Source organism: Schistocerca americana, chromosome 5, assembly GCF_021461395.2.
Source record: "Schistocerca americana isolate TAMUIC-IGC-003095 chromosome 5, iqSchAmer2.1, whole genome shotgun sequence".
Classification (NCBI taxonomy): domain Eukaryota; kingdom Metazoa; phylum Arthropoda; class Insecta; order Orthoptera; family Acrididae; genus Schistocerca; species Schistocerca americana.
This window is the reverse complement of record NC_060123.1, coordinates 306,261,645-306,278,449: the sequence shown is the minus strand read 5'-3', so window position 1 is coordinate 306,278,449 and position 16,805 is coordinate 306,261,645. Positions and strand designations below refer to the sequence as shown.

The window sequence follows — 16,805 nt, the reverse complement described above, 5'->3', positions numbered from 1 at the left end:
CGCCGCCATAGACAGTCAGGTGCCTTGCGGAGCGTAGACGTAGGTTACTAGTTGCTAATGTATTTATATCAGTTACTAAATTACATATGCTAAAACACAACAAACAATAAAATATTTTATACTAATTGTTATTACCGAAAGCAATATTTTCTGTAAATTGGTGTATGACTCGTTTCACTTCTTCCGGCCATTCGTCTTTAAATATCCTACAACACAGAACTGGCAGCCAAGACTTGTGTTATGCTGCGTATCCTCACATCAGCTTCGATTGTTACGTTTCGAACTTAATAAGAACACTAAACTCAGTCGTTTCTAATACATTACGTTCTCTAACTACTAAGTCTGATATTTGGTTAAAGCTATCACTGGACTACACTTAACGACGCAACTGTGATTTGTACTGCACCCCTTCTGCCGTAAAGAACATCTGTTTGGGGAAACATTTATGCCGAGAGGAAACTGCGTCAGAACATGTTCCGCAATTAGTATGTTTTCCGAACACGCAGCGTAACTCATACCACGACTTTTAAAAAGGATGTGGGGCGAACGAACATGCAAACTGATCGAATAAAATAAGATTAGTGGGGGGCGCTTTTAGCACTGGCAGTAGCTCAAGAATTTACGTGTGACAGCTTTAAAACTTGGCGGAAACCGCAGCGCCGGCCGGACGAGGCAGGGCCGCCCGCATCGCTCACCGACACCGTTTCCTGTCGCCGGGGAACGCGAACCAGTTGCCGCCGGCGCAGAATTCCCCGTCTCCAGGCTTAAACTTCTCCCGTTGTTTACTGAGGAGGCAAAACGTGCCGTTTTGGATTTGAGGGAGATAGTCGCTCTTGCGATTCCAGCTGCCATTCTTCATATTATTACAATATCACATCAGCAATCTAAGCATAACGATACTTTTCCAGCCGGCCTGTGTGGCCGTGCGGTTCTAGGCGCTTCAGTCTGGAACCGCATGACCGCTACACTCGCAGGTTCGAATCCTGCCTCGAGCATGGGTGTGTGTGACGTCCTTAGGTTCGTTAGGTTTAAGTAGTTCCAAGTTGTAGGGGACTGATGACCACAGATGTTAAGTCACATAGTGCTCAGAGCCATTTGAAACCCAGACCGAATCCGCAATATTTAGGAAACTTTCGCATGGATAACACTACGCGTAGCCAGTCTGTGGATACGCGCCTTCTTCCCAGGGGGAGGGAGTAATGGAGTGGCAACCGAACGGATATCCGGCCAGCCCTTAAGTTAACTACACCAAATCCAATAGTAACCACGGCGACCCCGTATAGATCGCTATAGCAATGGAAATGTTACAGATTATGGTGCCACTAAAGCGGAGTTACTAAATATAATTTTACGTAATTCCTTCACGAAAGAAGACGAAGTAAATATTCCAGAATTCGAAATCAGAAATAGCCGAGCGTTCTAAGGCGCTGCAGTCATGGACTGTGCGGCTGGTCCCGGCGGAGGTTCGAGTCCTCCCTCGGGCATGGCTGTGCGTTTTTCCTCAGGATAATTTAGATTATATAGTGTGTAAGCTTAGGGACTGATGACGTTAGCAGTTAACTCCCATAAGATTTCACACACATTCGAACATTTTTTGAAACCAGAAACGCTGTTAGCATGAGTGACATAAAAATAGATATCTTAGGTGTTGCGAAACAACTCAAATCACTTAAGAAAGTCAAGTCTTCCGGTCTAGATGGCATACTAATTCCTTTCAGAGTATGGAGACACAATAGCGCCTTTCCTAGCAATCATATACCACCGCTCACTTGACGAAAGCTCTGTTCCTAAAGACTGGAAAGTAGCGCAGGTCACACCAATATTCAAGAAAGGAAATAGGAGTAACCCACAGAATTACAGTCCCATATCACTGACCTCAATTTGCAGTAGGATTTTGGAGGATATACTGTACTCGAACATTATAATTCACCTTGAAGAAAATGACTTATTGATACATAACCAACACCGATTCAGAAAATATCGTTCTTGTGCAACACAACTAGCTCTTTATTCCCATGCAGTAATGAGTGCTGTTGACAAGGGATCTCTGTTATATTCCATATTCCTAGATTTTTAGAAGGCTTTTGATACCGTTCCTCACAAGCGACTTTTAATCAAATTGCGTGCATATGGAGTATCGTCTCAGTTGCGTGACTGGATTCGCGATTTCCTCTCAGAGAGGTCACAGTTCGGAGTGATGGACGGTAAATTATCGAGCAGAACAGAATTGATATCTGGCGTTCCGCAAGGTAGTGTCATAGGCCCTCTGATGTTCCTGATTTACATAAATGATCTAGGTGACAATCTAAGCAGCCCCCTTAGACTGTTTGCAGATGATGCTATAATTTACCGTCTAGTAAAATCATCAGACGATCAATTACAGTTACAAAATGATCTAGAGATAATTACTGTATGCTGCGAAAAGTAGCAATAGGCACTAAACAAAGAAATGCGGGAGGTCATCCACATGGGAACTAAAAGAAATCCGAGAAATTTTGGGTATACGATGAATCGCACAAATCTAAGGGCTGTCAATTCGACTAAATACCTAGGAATTACAATTACGAGAAACTTAAATTGGAAAGACCACATAGATAATATTGTGGGGAAGTCGAAACAGAGATTGCGCTTTGTTGGCAGAACATTTAGAAGATGTGACAAATCCACTAAAGAGACAGCCTACATTACACTTGTCCGTTCTCTGCTGGAATATTGCTGTGGGGTGTGGGATTCTTACCAGGTAGAATTGACGGAGGATGTCGAAAAAGTGCAAAGAAGGACAGCTCGTTTCGTGTTATCGCGCAATAGGGGTGAGAGTGTCACTGATATTACACGCGATTTGGGGTGGCAGCCACTGAAACAAAGGTGGTTTTCTTTGCGGCGAAATCAGTTTACGAAATTTCAATCACCAACTTTCTCTTCCGAATACGGAAATATTTTGTTGACACCCACCTATGTAGGGAGAAATTATCATCATAATTGTATAAGGGAAATCAGAGCGTGAACGGAAAGATTTAGATGTTCCTTTTTCCCACGCACTATTCGAGAGCGCAATGGTAGAGATGTAGTATGAAAATGGTTCGATGAACCCTCTGCCAGGGACTTAAGTGTGAATTGCAGAGTAACCATGTAGATGTAGATGTAGTTGTAGGTGCGAGACAAAGTCACATGAAAAAGATGAAGAATGTAAGACACCGATAAAAGATCATTCCGTCCCAGGAGGCATCACACTAATACCGTGTCGAACCTTGAATGAGTCTCAATACGAAGTGGAAGAGAGTCGACGTGTTTCTTCAGTTATCACATATCCAGCTTATGTCACTTACATCTGCATCTACATCTACATCCGTATTCTGCAAACCACTGTGAAGTGTATGGCAGAGGGTACCCGCCAACGTGCTAGCTATTAGGGCTACTACACATTCCATTCGCGTATGTAGCTCGAGAAGAGTCTAAGATTAGTCTAATCTTGTCTTCACGATCCCTAAGCGAGCAATATGTAATACTTTTAGCACATTCCTAGATTCGTCGTCTAAAGCTTGTCCATGGAACTCTTTAACTAGGCTTTTACATAATATCTTGCGTCTATTTTCAAGCGTCTGCCAGTTCAGTTCTTTCAGCATCTGCGTGTCGCTCACTCATTTGTCAAACAAACCCGTGACTATTTGTGATGCCCTTCTTTGTATACTTCCAATATTACCTGTGTGTCCTCTTTCGAATGCGTCCCACACACCTGAACATTATTTTAGAATGGGTCGCACATGTGTTTTGTAAGCAGTCTCCTTTCTAGACTGATTGCCTTTTCCTAGTACGGTACGTATTATACCAATGAACCGAATTCCTACTTGCTACACCTACGGTTGAGCCTGTGTGATTTATATGATTTGACTGATTCTATTTGTGACTCACTGATATTGTGGTCATATGATATAGGAGCTTTTTCGCTTTGTAAGATGACCATTTTTACATTTCTGAACATTTAAAGCAAGTTGCCAATCATTCAGTCACTCAGAAATCTTATCAAGTTATTACCGAATATTTGTGCAGCTTTTTCCAGATATTACTTCACTGTACATAAAGCATAATCAGTAAAATGTCTGAGATTATTGTTAAAATTGTTTGCATTCTCATTAATACGAGGGTTGGAACTTTAATAGTGGCAACTATTTATTTACAGTTCATACAAAATAGATACGTGTTTCAAAGTTTTACTGACCTTCAGAGTAGTCACCAGCATTGTATATAACCCGTTGCCAGAGATGTGGAAGTCATAGGATACTCTTAGCAGTGCCAGTTGTGTTGATAGTTCGAGCGGCGTGGTCTATTGCCCGACGAATTGGTAGCAATTCTGAAGCGAATACTGTGAATTGTTTCCTTCAGTTTAGAAATCGAGTTGAACTTACGAGGGCTTAAGTCAGGGGAGTTCAGTAGGTGGTATAGCACTTAGCAGCCCCATTAGTCAAACAAATCAGTAACAAGTTGCACTGTACATGGTTGAACATTGTCTAGCAAAATGATGGTCAGGTCCTGCAGAAAGTTTCATCACTTCTGTCTCTAAGTTGGTCGTAGGCTCTGTTCCAACAATGAACGGCATAGAGACAGAAGTGATGACACTTTTCGCAGGACATGAACATCATTTGCAGTATAACAAAAGACTGGATACATACCCCTATTATTTCCTTATCTGCGTTCTCTTACTCGGAACCCCTTGTCAATTTCTCCACAAATGGGGGTAAGTACATCTAGGCTCGTACGTCATTCATCTCGATTTTGAAAGGTCATCAGTACGACTGGTCCTCAGGAACAAACCGTCTCATCTAGTCAACAGCCGCCTTATGCCGCCATGCAAGGAAACATCCGTATTACACAGTTTGGCACTACACAATCCGCGTCAAAATTGCGTAATGTTGGGAAAGTAATGGTACAAATATCTGAAGGATGTTCCTCGGATCAAGAAGTATAGAAGAAGTGTGAACAAATCTATAGCCTAACCACTTATTTCCAGATAATAGTTCTTGTGCAGTTAAAACACACTCCATCTGTACTTCTTTTACGCTCATTATTGCACAGGATCTGCTTGTGAAGCACTTTATCCGCGTCAGCAGAAGCTGATTGTACATGGCACGTAAGCAGGATACACACCGTAGTTAGCACCATTTGTTCCGAAATAAAGACCGCATAAGATCACATGAAAGAGAATGACACTGCACACGAATAACAGCTACGACTCCAAATCAAAATGCAGAGTTTCACAAGTTTATAGCACTGAAAGTAGAAGATTGCTCAAAAAACTTATAACTCTTTATTTCCAAGAATGAGCTGGCCTTTCACGTTCTTCACATCCGCGTTATTTGCGTTTGAAAGTAAATAAATGATATGGTCCAGTTTGCTTGTGATTCGCTCAGAGTGTAACTGCAGTCTAGCTTAAATTACGTAAACATAATCTCATCGTTTCCTTTGCAGAAAAACAACCCTCTATCTCTCATAAATTGTATCTGTTTGATTTACCACAATCAGAAGAGGACTTGGGCCAAATTATTGTCTAATAGGAAATCGAACAGCAAAATTTCATTCGCCAGTAAAACACAGCTTTATTGATAAGTTTTCTTGGAGGCAAAATGGTAGACGAGCCATCATTTAGAATCCCAAATCACGCACCACTGATTTATTGTCATGACCATATAAAGGAAATATGGATCTTAACAGTTGACGCTGATATTACGTGTTGTTTCTAGTGTCACGCTACAAATGGATGTCATATCGAGGTTCATTAACAAAGCTGTAAGAATATAATTTTCTGTGACTATTGCTACCGACCATCCTACTACATTACAAATTATATTAATCCAGATGTTGTCGTTCTATTTCGGAAATTCTTTCTCTGCTGAGATATTTAATAAGTGCAACAACGCATATCTTACTATTTGGTCAGAGGATAATACCAGGTAAGTCCTTTTTTGAAACTAACTTACTGCAACAGCTCGATTCAGAATGATCATACGCATGGATCTGCCGAGAGAGGGGAAAAAAGAGAACAAGTGAGTCGTGAGATATTAACAATCAAATTTTTTCTGTAAGGGAAAGAAGGAGGTAGTGGATAATTAAACCCAAAGGCACTGATGGAAACACCCGAAGATTTGAAGGAAATGATCGAAGCATCTAGATGTAAGCCATCCCGTTTGACTGTGGTCAGTGTTGATCAAAAATTGTGTTAGACTAGAAAATACTGTTAAACTCAAAGCCTATTCACACTATTAAGATAATATCATCTGAATCCAGCCATTGCCGTAATATCAGCTGACTTATCGCAGAGAAATTCAAACTGGATGCATAAGGACACTACGACAATGTCGACCAATCGATGGCTCTTCAACTTTTGTGGTCCTGTCCTCCTCAGTTGCGCGTAATACTACGGTATATTGATAATTTTCACTTATGGACCGTCTGACAGCAACTGAATAAAACACAATTTTAGTGCCATACGCGTTTCGCCTTTATTTTCTGCAAGGCATCATCAGTGGCCTGGAATATGTACATATGTTAGCTATTTTATTTACATTTTTGTCACTGTGCCTATAGGTTATAAACAGTTCTGGTGGTTGGTATTTCCTATTAAGTGGTAATGTTTTGAACTGTACTTACAGGTTGCGTAGACAGTTTCTTACATATTACGCTCCTGTTGCATTTTTGGTGTTGTTCTTCTTCCTATGAGCGCCAATTTGCTGTTTTTTCCGCATTCCACAGCACTATGCACTGAATGCTTGTTTTAATGCAATGTTTTGGTTTCTGTTGCCGACTGTCAAATGTTTTTGACAAAGATCGAATATTACTGCCAAACTTATGAGTGTAACTATTGAAGTATCTGTGGTCTGTTCGTGTATGCATTTGTGTGTGTGTGTGTGTGTGTGTGTGTGTGTGTGTGTGTTTTTCTGGTGTCATACTAATTTAATTTAATTTTATTGTATTTATTTAATTATTTTTGTTTTTGTCCTGTGTATGTGTGTGTGTGTGTGTGTTTTAGTGTGATATATATTTTTTTGTGCTGTGTGTGTGTGTGTGTGTGTGTGTCTGTATTTTGGTGTTATGTAATTGTGTGTGTGTGTTTGCATTTTGGTGTTATATATATATATATATATATATACTTTTTTTATGTTATCATTTCCTTTATTAAGTGTAGTAGGGAGCCTGTGCTGATGTGTGTTTCTTCATTTATCACATCAGTCACCTTGAAAATCAGATATTTGATAAGATAACCACAAATGAAAGTTTCAAAATCATATATTGGTACAGATACGTGGATGACATTATTTGTCTGGTAGACGAGCCAAGTGAAAAAATAGATGAACTCCATTCAGAAATAAACAAAGCTCATAGGAACATAAAATTCACACTTGAAAAAGAAAAAGAAAACCAAATAAATTTTCTTGACATTACAATTGAAAAAGAAAGTGGAAAACATACATTTAACATCTTTAGAAAACCAACATCCACGGACACAATAATACATTCCACATCCAACCACCCCCAAAGCCAGAAACTTGCAGCACTAAGACACATGTTACATAGATTAAACAGAATCCCACTCAGCAAGAGAAACTATGAACAAGAAATGAACACGATCATACAAATAGCTAGGAACAACGGGTATGACACACATGTGGTACACAGGCTCAATCAAAAAATAAAAACACAAATAAAAAACAAATACAACATTTCCACAATACAAAAGAACTCACAAGCTGAAAACTTACAAACACACTCAACAAACACACACAATGACAACACCACACAGAAAAGAACCAGATGGTACACCATGACCTACACACATAAACTAACACACAGAGTTGCAAACATCCTAAAGAGACAGGGCTTCAAAATAGCATATAAGCCTGGGCAAACCCTTCAATCACACCTAAGCCAGCCAGCTACCAAGAGGGACAAATTCCAACAATCAGGAATATATAAACTTGAATGTCAAAGTTGTGATGCAGTATACATAGGCATGACATGCAGGAATTTTGAAACAAGATACAAAGAACATATCAGATGTTGGAAGTATGAAACAAACCATTCCACATTTGCAGAGCATTTAAAACACTACAACCATCATCCTACAAACATGGAACAAGAAATGAAAATAATGAGAATAAGCAACCATGACAAACATCTTATACAAATGCAAGAAAACTTCCACATCCAGAAAGCCATAGCAGAAAACAAACATGTGATAAATGAACAAACACACATCAGCACAGGCTCCCTACTACACTTAATAAAGGAAATGATAACATAAAAAAAGTATATATATATATATATATATATATATATATATATATATATAACACCAAAATGCAGACACACACACACAATTACATAACACCAAAATACAGACACACACACACACACACACACAGCACAAAAAAATATATATCACACTAAAACACACACACACACACATACACAGGACAAAAACAAAAATAATTAAATAAATACAATAAAATTAAATTAAATTAGTATGACACCAGAAAAACACACACACACACACACACACACACACACACACACACACACACACAAATGCATACACGAACAGACCACAGATACTTCAATAGTTACACTCATAAGTTTGGCAGTAATATTCGATCTTTGTCAAAAACATTTGACAGTCGGCAACAGAAACCAAAACATTGCATTAAAACAAGCATTCAGTGCATAGTGCTGTGGAATGCGGAAAAAACAGCAAATTGGCGCTCATAGGAAGAAGAACAACACCAAAAATGCAACAGGAGCGTAATATGTAAGAAACTGTCTACGCAACCTGTAAGTACAGTTCAAAACATTACCACTTAATAGGAAATACCAACCACCAGAACTGTTTATAACCTATAGGCACAGTGACAAAAATGTAAATAAAATAGCTAACATATGTACATATTCCAGGCCACTGATGATGCCTTGCAGAAAATAAAGGCGAAACGCGTATGGCACTAAAATTGTGTTTTATTCAGTTGCTGTCAGACGGTCCATAAGTGAAAATTATCAATATACCGTAGTAATCGATGGCTGCTTGAACTGCACATACCTACCTATAATGGTGTGTTTAACTTCAGAATTCTTTACTTGTATAGGGCGCAGTTAGCTTCTTTTCGCTCTAATGTAAATCGAACAATTTCCAGGCTAAAAATATTAAGATTTTTAAAGCTTGATAAAGTTTTGTCATCCTGGTGCTCTGAAGTTCTACAATCAGCTACACCATAGCTACATACACGTACTGTCGCTGTGTTACCACAGCCAGAAATTCGTTTAGTCGTGACGATTCGTGGAACTATTGCGTATGTTTCACTTGATTTACCCGTTTCTTTCCCTTCACAGAGTGACGTTGGCTCCATTTTGGGAAATTACTTATTTCTGGGGACAAGCTGGTTGCCAATAACGCTATCTCCACATTCGATACACCCAAAATGTTTAATTTATGAAATAAAAACTATTTTATGTACTTAAATATTGCTGTAATCGCAGTTCAAACATTAAAATCGCGTTTTCTGAAGTTTCATTAAAATAGACTTACTTCGTTTTTACCCTGACCATTCATGTGACTGTTGCGTTCGGGTGCCCATATCGGACATATTGCTTATAAAGTTGAGACCAATCGACTAATTTACAACATTGTGCAGTACGTGCCTTCCATTTCGCCTTCGGCCATAGGGGCTTCAATTATTTCCATTACATAAGAGTCGGTAGATCTGAGTACGATGACTATTAATACTGGTCTAAAATCGGGATAAATTATTCAGTAGCTCTGTGATTCGGTTTCCATAAAAGTTCTTCTTTCTACAGCATGTTCGGCAACCACGTCTGGGTTAATTACAATTTACACTACTGGCCATTAAAATTGCTACACCAAGAAGAAATGTAGATGATAAACGCGTATTCATTGGACAAATATATTATACAAGAACTGACATGTGATTACATTTTCACGCAATTTTGGCGCATAGATCCTGAGAAATCAGTACCCAGAACAACCACCTCTGGCCGTAATAACGGCCTTGATACGCCGGGGCATTGAGTCAAACAGAGCTTGGATGGTGTGTACAGGTACAGGTGCCCATGCAGCTTCAACACGATACCACAGTTCATTAACAGTAGTGACTGGCGTATTGTGACGAGGCAGTTGCTCGCCCACCATTGACCAGACGTTTTCAATTAGTGAGAAATCTGGAGAATGTGCCGGCCAGGGCAGCAGTCGAACATTTTCTGTATCCAGAAAGGCCCGTACAGGAACTACATGTGGTCGTGCATTGTCCTGCTGAAATGTAGGGTTTCGCAGGAATCGAATGAAGGGTAGAGTCACGGGTCGTAACACATCTGAAATGTAACGTCCACTGTTCAAAGTGCCGTCCATGCGAACAAGAGGTGACCGAGACGTGTAACCAATGGCACCCCGTACCATCACGCTGGGTGATACACCAGTATGGCGATGACGTATACACGGTTCCAATGTGCGTTCACCGCGATGTCATCAAACACGGATGCGACCATCATGATGCTGTAAATAGAACTTGGATTCATCCGAAAAAATGACGTTTTGCCATTCGTGCACCCAGGTTCGTCGTTGAGTACACCATCGCAGGCGCTCCTGTCTGTGATGCAGCGTCAAGGGTAACCGCAGCCATGATGTCCGAGCTGATAGTCCATGCTGCTGCAAACGACGTCAAACTGTTCGTGCAGATGGTTGTTGTCTTTCAAACGTCCCCATCTGTTGACTCAGGGATCGAGACGTGGCTGCACGATCCGTTACAGCCATGTGGATAAGATGCCTGTCATCTCGACTGCTAGTGATACGAGGCCGTTGGGATCCACCACGGCGTTCCGTATTACCCTCCTGAACCCACCAATTCAATATTCTGCTCAGTCATCGGATCTCGCCCAACGTGAGGAGCAATGTCGCGACACGATAAACCGCAATCGCGATAGGCTGCAATCCGACCTTTATCAAAGTCGGAAACGTGATGATACGCGTTTCTCCTCCTTACACAAGGCATCACAACAACGTTTCACCCGCAACGCCGGTCAACTGCTGTTTGTGTGTGAGAAATCGGTTGGAAACTTTCCTCATGTCAGCACGTTGTAGGTGTAGCCACCGGCGTCACCTTTGTGTGAATACTCTGAAAAACTAATCATTTGCATATCACAGCATGTTCTTCCGTCTGTAGTACGTCATCTTCGTGATGTAGCAATTTTAATGGCCGGTAGTGTAATATTAGTTTCAGCTTGTGTGTACGTGTGTTCGGTGTGTGTGTGTTTGTTTGTTTGTTTATTGTGTGTGTGTGTGTGTGTGTGTGTGTGTGTGTGTGTGTGTGTGGAGAGAGAGAGAGAGAGAGAGACTCATGTTGTACTGGGACAGAGCTAACGTGAACGTTGCTTGTTGCAGCTTGGCGGTGAAGAGTGGCGAAGACCGGCCCAAGCCGCAGGATCTGCCAACCAACGGCGAACCTCTGTAAGTACAGCAGCTGGTGCGCTCCAGCAGCAGCGCTGTCACGACGTGCAGTCATACAGACCAAACCACAACACACAGCACACAGCACACAGCACATTGCAGTCCGTATAGACCTGAACTACTTTAATATGTCATAACATCTGAACCAATAATGGGACTCATTTGCAATTTTGGGAGACGATAATACACAACTGGGAGATTACATACATAAATACAAAGTCCTCACAGCAAATTCTGGAAGTGCCTTCCACCTGTATCGATGCATAACTGTAGTCGTTTCACCATATTCCGCGACGTTCTATGAAGTTTATCCTCACCAGTGTTGCTAATTTTGTGTGTAATGGCTCTCGCGGAGTTCTTCAGTTATCCGTCGTCTGTTCTTGTACACTCAGTCTTTAACATACCCATACAAGAAAAATTCCGGATGGGGCGAGGAGTTGAGTTCAGGTGATCAGGGCAAAATTTTTTGGGATAATTCCGTCACAAAAGAAACTGGTTACGAGTTGCAGGAAAGCATTAGAGGTGTGACACGTTGCTCCATTTTGTTAGAAATAACCTTCTGGAATTTCGACTTCGTCCAGCTGCTCGAGAGCGGTTCTGGGCGCTACAGTCTGGAACCGCGCAACGGCTACGGTCGCAGGTTCGAATCCTGCCTCTGGCGTGGATGTCTGTGATGTCCTTAGGTTAGTTAGGTTTAAGTACTAGGTTCTAGGGGACTGATGACCTCAGAAGTTAAGTCCCATAGTGTTCAGAGCCATTTGACCCAGCTGCTCGACAAGTATATTGAAGATGCCCGCTTAAACTGAAGTGTCTACAGTCGTATCAAAGAAAATGGGGCCAACACTCCTCAAAGCTGACATTGCACACCACACTCTTACCTTTTCATCATGCAGTGATGTTTCGTAGATGATATGAGGGCTTATACCAGCCCACTATGTGTTGATGTAAACTGACAGACGGAACCATGCCTCAAAAAATGGTTCAAATGGCTCTGAGCACTATGGGACTTAACTTCTGAGGTCATCAGTCCCCTAGAACTTAGAACTACTTAAACCTAACTAACCTAAGGACATCACAAACATCCATGTCCGAGGCAGGATTCGAACCTGCAGCCGTAGCGGTGGCGTGGTTCCAGATTGTGGCACCTAGAACCGCCCCGCCACTCGAGCTATGCCTCATATGTACCCCAAATTATGCAGAGAATGTGTGGTTGTTGGACAAGAAATCCTTGAGACCATGAACAGTAATGCATTCTTTTCTCAAGATCAGTTTCTTGGGACGCTTGCATCTTCGCAGCTGTCCGTTATGAGCCATATGAAATGCCTGTCCCCAAGCTAAATCACAGAACGAGATGGCGGAGTGGTTAGCACCTGGACTCGCATTCGGGAGGATGACGGTTCAAACGCGCGTCCGACCATCGTGATTCAGGTTTTCTGTGTTTTCCCGAAAGCACTTCAGGCAAATGCGAGGATGGTTCCTTTGAAAGGACACGGCCGATTTCATTCCGTAAAACTCTGGGACCGATGACCTCGGTATTTGATCCCATCACCCAAATCAACCAACCAACCAACCAACCAACCTGGCTCAGTCGTTGCAACGATTTTCTTGGAGGGTTACCCAAGCGTCTTCGTACATTATCAATAACTTCTGCACTCAGTGATGGTCTGCGTTTACCACCATTGCTGTTCAGTACACCAGCTGTTTCCAGGTTCGTTACAATTGGTATAACCGTTGCCTTTGTTGGAACATGGCGCACATGGAATCCTCTCCGGAATATGTCCGTTGTCTTGTGACCAGTGAGTCGGTCCTGCAGTATGTTTGCACAACGAAAAACCGGCTCTAAAAGTGTATACTGCATGTTTGTGCCAGCTAAAGAGTGCGAGCGGATCGTTAATTAGCTCGTTTTTGTCACGCGGACCGAACTACACACTCACAGACTTCAGAAACCGCGACCGACGAGGCTACGAACGAACTAATGCGAACCGATCAAGCGCGACGTCATACCGGTCAAAGGACCTTATGGGCAGAAACTACAATCAACTTGCCAACAACGAACGGTACTTCTGATTCTCCCAGAGCCACTGCGACAAACAACTTTTCCGTTTCTACGAGTTGTTAGAGGGAAATTATGACCCATTGAAGCAGTTCAGGTTTATGTAGATCGCTTTCTAGCTCTAAACAGAAATTAATCATTGCTTACTACTATAATAGCATCCGTATTATTTACTTTATTTCCTTACCAAAATGTTCCCCCGCAACTTATCTTTACTTCGGCCACACAGTTTGACTCACAAGACAGATATAAACATTCAAATGCCCATCATCAGCACGTGCGAAATTGTACAAACTATATTTTGTGTTACCTAAAACTGTAATATCGCAAGCCGTTCATTAGTTTACTAGCTGACAAACTCGGCATTTCCGAGTATTCATTTTGACAATTTTCTGTTAGATACTAAAACAAAAAATGAACTGTGTTTGTGGTGTAATACTGAAATAATTTCATTTCCCTGTATTGGCGAAAACGTCATTGCAATTATGACACAATCGTACAAAGAAGTATGCTTAACGCACGAACGCATAAGTACGGTATCCAATTTTTTTGTGAAAGTCGCTATGGCAACGTCTCTTCATAGCCAACTATTGTTTGCGCCTACAGCCGTTTGCGCTTCGTAGTTGAGATCTGTCAAGTGAAAAGTGGTGCCAGGTATCGGGGATTTGAAGTACAGATACAATCGGAGCAATAAATGAAGGAATATCCTGGTGCGACTAATACTTTTAATTTACTAACAAATGTCGATTTCAATATTTGATCGCAATGCCCGATATACAATTGTAGCGGTGCAACACTTTACTGAACAGGAAAATCATAAAAAGCAGTTAGACGTGCTAGGTACTCACAACAAGAAATCAATCATTCCTCACTATAATTCAGTAAAACACCACCTTCTTCCGCCCTTTATAGCTCACAATTGCGAACCTATATGCTCGTACTTGGACCCGCCTGTTCTTTACTCCACATTTATGTATCTTTTCCACTAAATGTTAACGCTTACGTCAATCAGATTCTCATTTTCGTACACGTGATATCCCGTAAATATCACGACAACCCTCTTTTCATACACATTATTCGACTATCAGTTCGTTCGACTTTGCTCAGTTATTAATCTATCTGGGTAGAGCGCCCATACAACAGAAAATATACGTATACAACACATGCGTGCGTACGAACTTACTTACCTTAGGAAAGGAAGAAAGCATTTTTTATTACAGAATTTGGCCAATAATAGACCGCTTAGAACATAATACTATGGCACAGTCTTGCCCTTCTTATCTTTCCAGAACTTCTTTATATTTTTTATGTGGTTTTGGGTGAGTCTGTATGCTAATTTCATTTTGTTGTTGGCAATCAGTTTGCCTCTTAAATCTTTGATATGAAGGCTCACCGGATTGTACACCGTTCTAAAATCTTTTCACCTGCTATATCATAGTTATTATCACTTATTAAGGCGGCCAAAGGATTCGGTAACTAGCGCTGAAGTCAGGGTTTCTAACTGGAGCGCAACCTCTGATCATCTACAAACTATTATGGGATTTGAGTTCTCCAAAGTGTTTTTAAACTCTTTCAGCAAAAGCTGAAACGGTTCATACTGTACGGTGATTTCCGACTATATAACTGCCCTTGCCAAAGTAGACATTTGACTGTATAAACACGTGTATACTCCGTATATGGGTCACCTCATGTCGAATATCCTCGTAGACATAATCCACGGATGAATGAAACTACTACTACTACTACTACTACTACAGGGCGATGAGAAAACGATTGAAGTGATAACTTGGCGAACGACAGAAGTTGGACATTCACACAGAGTGTTCCAATATACTTTCTAGATCATGCTGAGAAACAGGTGTGCTGTAGTTTATAGAGATTCCAGAATTCTTCTTGCAAAAGTACTTTAATAGCATTAAATTTGTAATCGGTAAATGTGTTATTTTTGGATGACTCAAAATGCAATTTAGACGCGAGGTAGTTTTCATACAGATTAGCACAGGCTGAAAGGGCATTTCCGGCCGAAAGATGACAGTTGTAAGTTAGTGAGTCAGAGACTGTGGGAAAACCGTAAAAGAAGAGGATCAAGGCGCTTGAGATGTGGAGTTACAGAAATATGTTGAAAATTAGAGGGAATGATAAATGAAACAATGAGGAAGCTCTCCACAGATTCTACGAGGAGAGGAACAGTTGGAAAACTCTGATAAGAAACCATATCTAATGACCTCGATGTCGATAGGGTATTAAATCGTAATCTTCCTTCTGAAAAGAGAAGGGACAAGATGATAAACATCGATGAAGTCATCATGGAATAAGAATTAACGCCTATGCTACTTGAGGAAAGTGTGGAGGATAAAAACTACAGAAGATGATTGCCATTGGAATATATACAACTAACAGTTGAGGACATCGGGCGAAAGTGACAAAGAAGAAAAAGTTGTAGCGTCGCAGTCAATTCAATCAGAAGACTGAATATTACAAAAAAAAGTTTTTGGAAAAAGTGGAAAACCCAATAAAATGTTGTGTGTGTGTGTGTGTGTGTGTGTGCCATGTTTATATGTATGAGTCACACACAAACAGGGTATTTGAAACAGTGCGTACTGTATTCTTAAAGGGGATAGTATTGGTTAAAATAGAAAAAGGTTCCTGGAAGTATATCTCTGAAACAAATACTTGGTGCAATATAGGCCATTTTACTTGTATCGATAACGGTCAGCGCTCGGTGATTTCGTTCATCGCCCATTTCTAGCCTTCTTCACCCTCGTTAAATACCTTCTTATCCAGATTTTCACAGCTACGTCTGACAAGAGAATGGACCAGCTCAACAAGTTGTAACCTACCCTGAATTTTTTCACATGAGAACAATACAGCGAAAGAATGCCACTGCCAGAAGTTTAGCTGCTAGGGAGCACTGCAAGTATTTTTTTTAAATGTTACAGTTACTCTTTTTGCTACACGAAGAACCGCTTATAGTGACGGTTTGTCCGGCCCTTTCGGCCTAGTATGTGAATCAGCGAATAAGCAGACACAGCCGTGGCAAGAGAAGATAAATCAGCACAGCGCAAAGTCCATAGTGCTCAAACGCGAATTTTAAGCACTTAAACCATATCAAAAAAAGGTCTCAAGTCAACAATTTTTCGAATCACTTGCGGTTCACATCGGCAACTTAAATGTTGGAGATGTAATTGTTACACAAGTAACTAGCAAATGAAAAAAATGAAGGTAGTGTATGACGTTACATTACACACGTCT

General features: G+C 41.0%; 1 protein-coding gene across 1 annotated transcript in view; it reads left to right on the top strand.

Annotated features, from left to right (window-relative positions):
* The window catches only part of LOC124616332 (regulator of G-protein signaling 17), a 510,137-nt gene that overhangs the window by 422,670 nt on the left and 70,662 nt on the right, over window positions 1-16,805 (top strand). Inside the window, exon 4 of the mRNA XM_047144638.1 lies at window positions 11,435-11,500. Within this exon, the coding sequence (XP_047000594.1) occupies window positions 11,435-11,500 (66 nt within the window). The remainder of the gene's footprint in view (window positions 1-11,434; window positions 11,501-16,805) is intronic.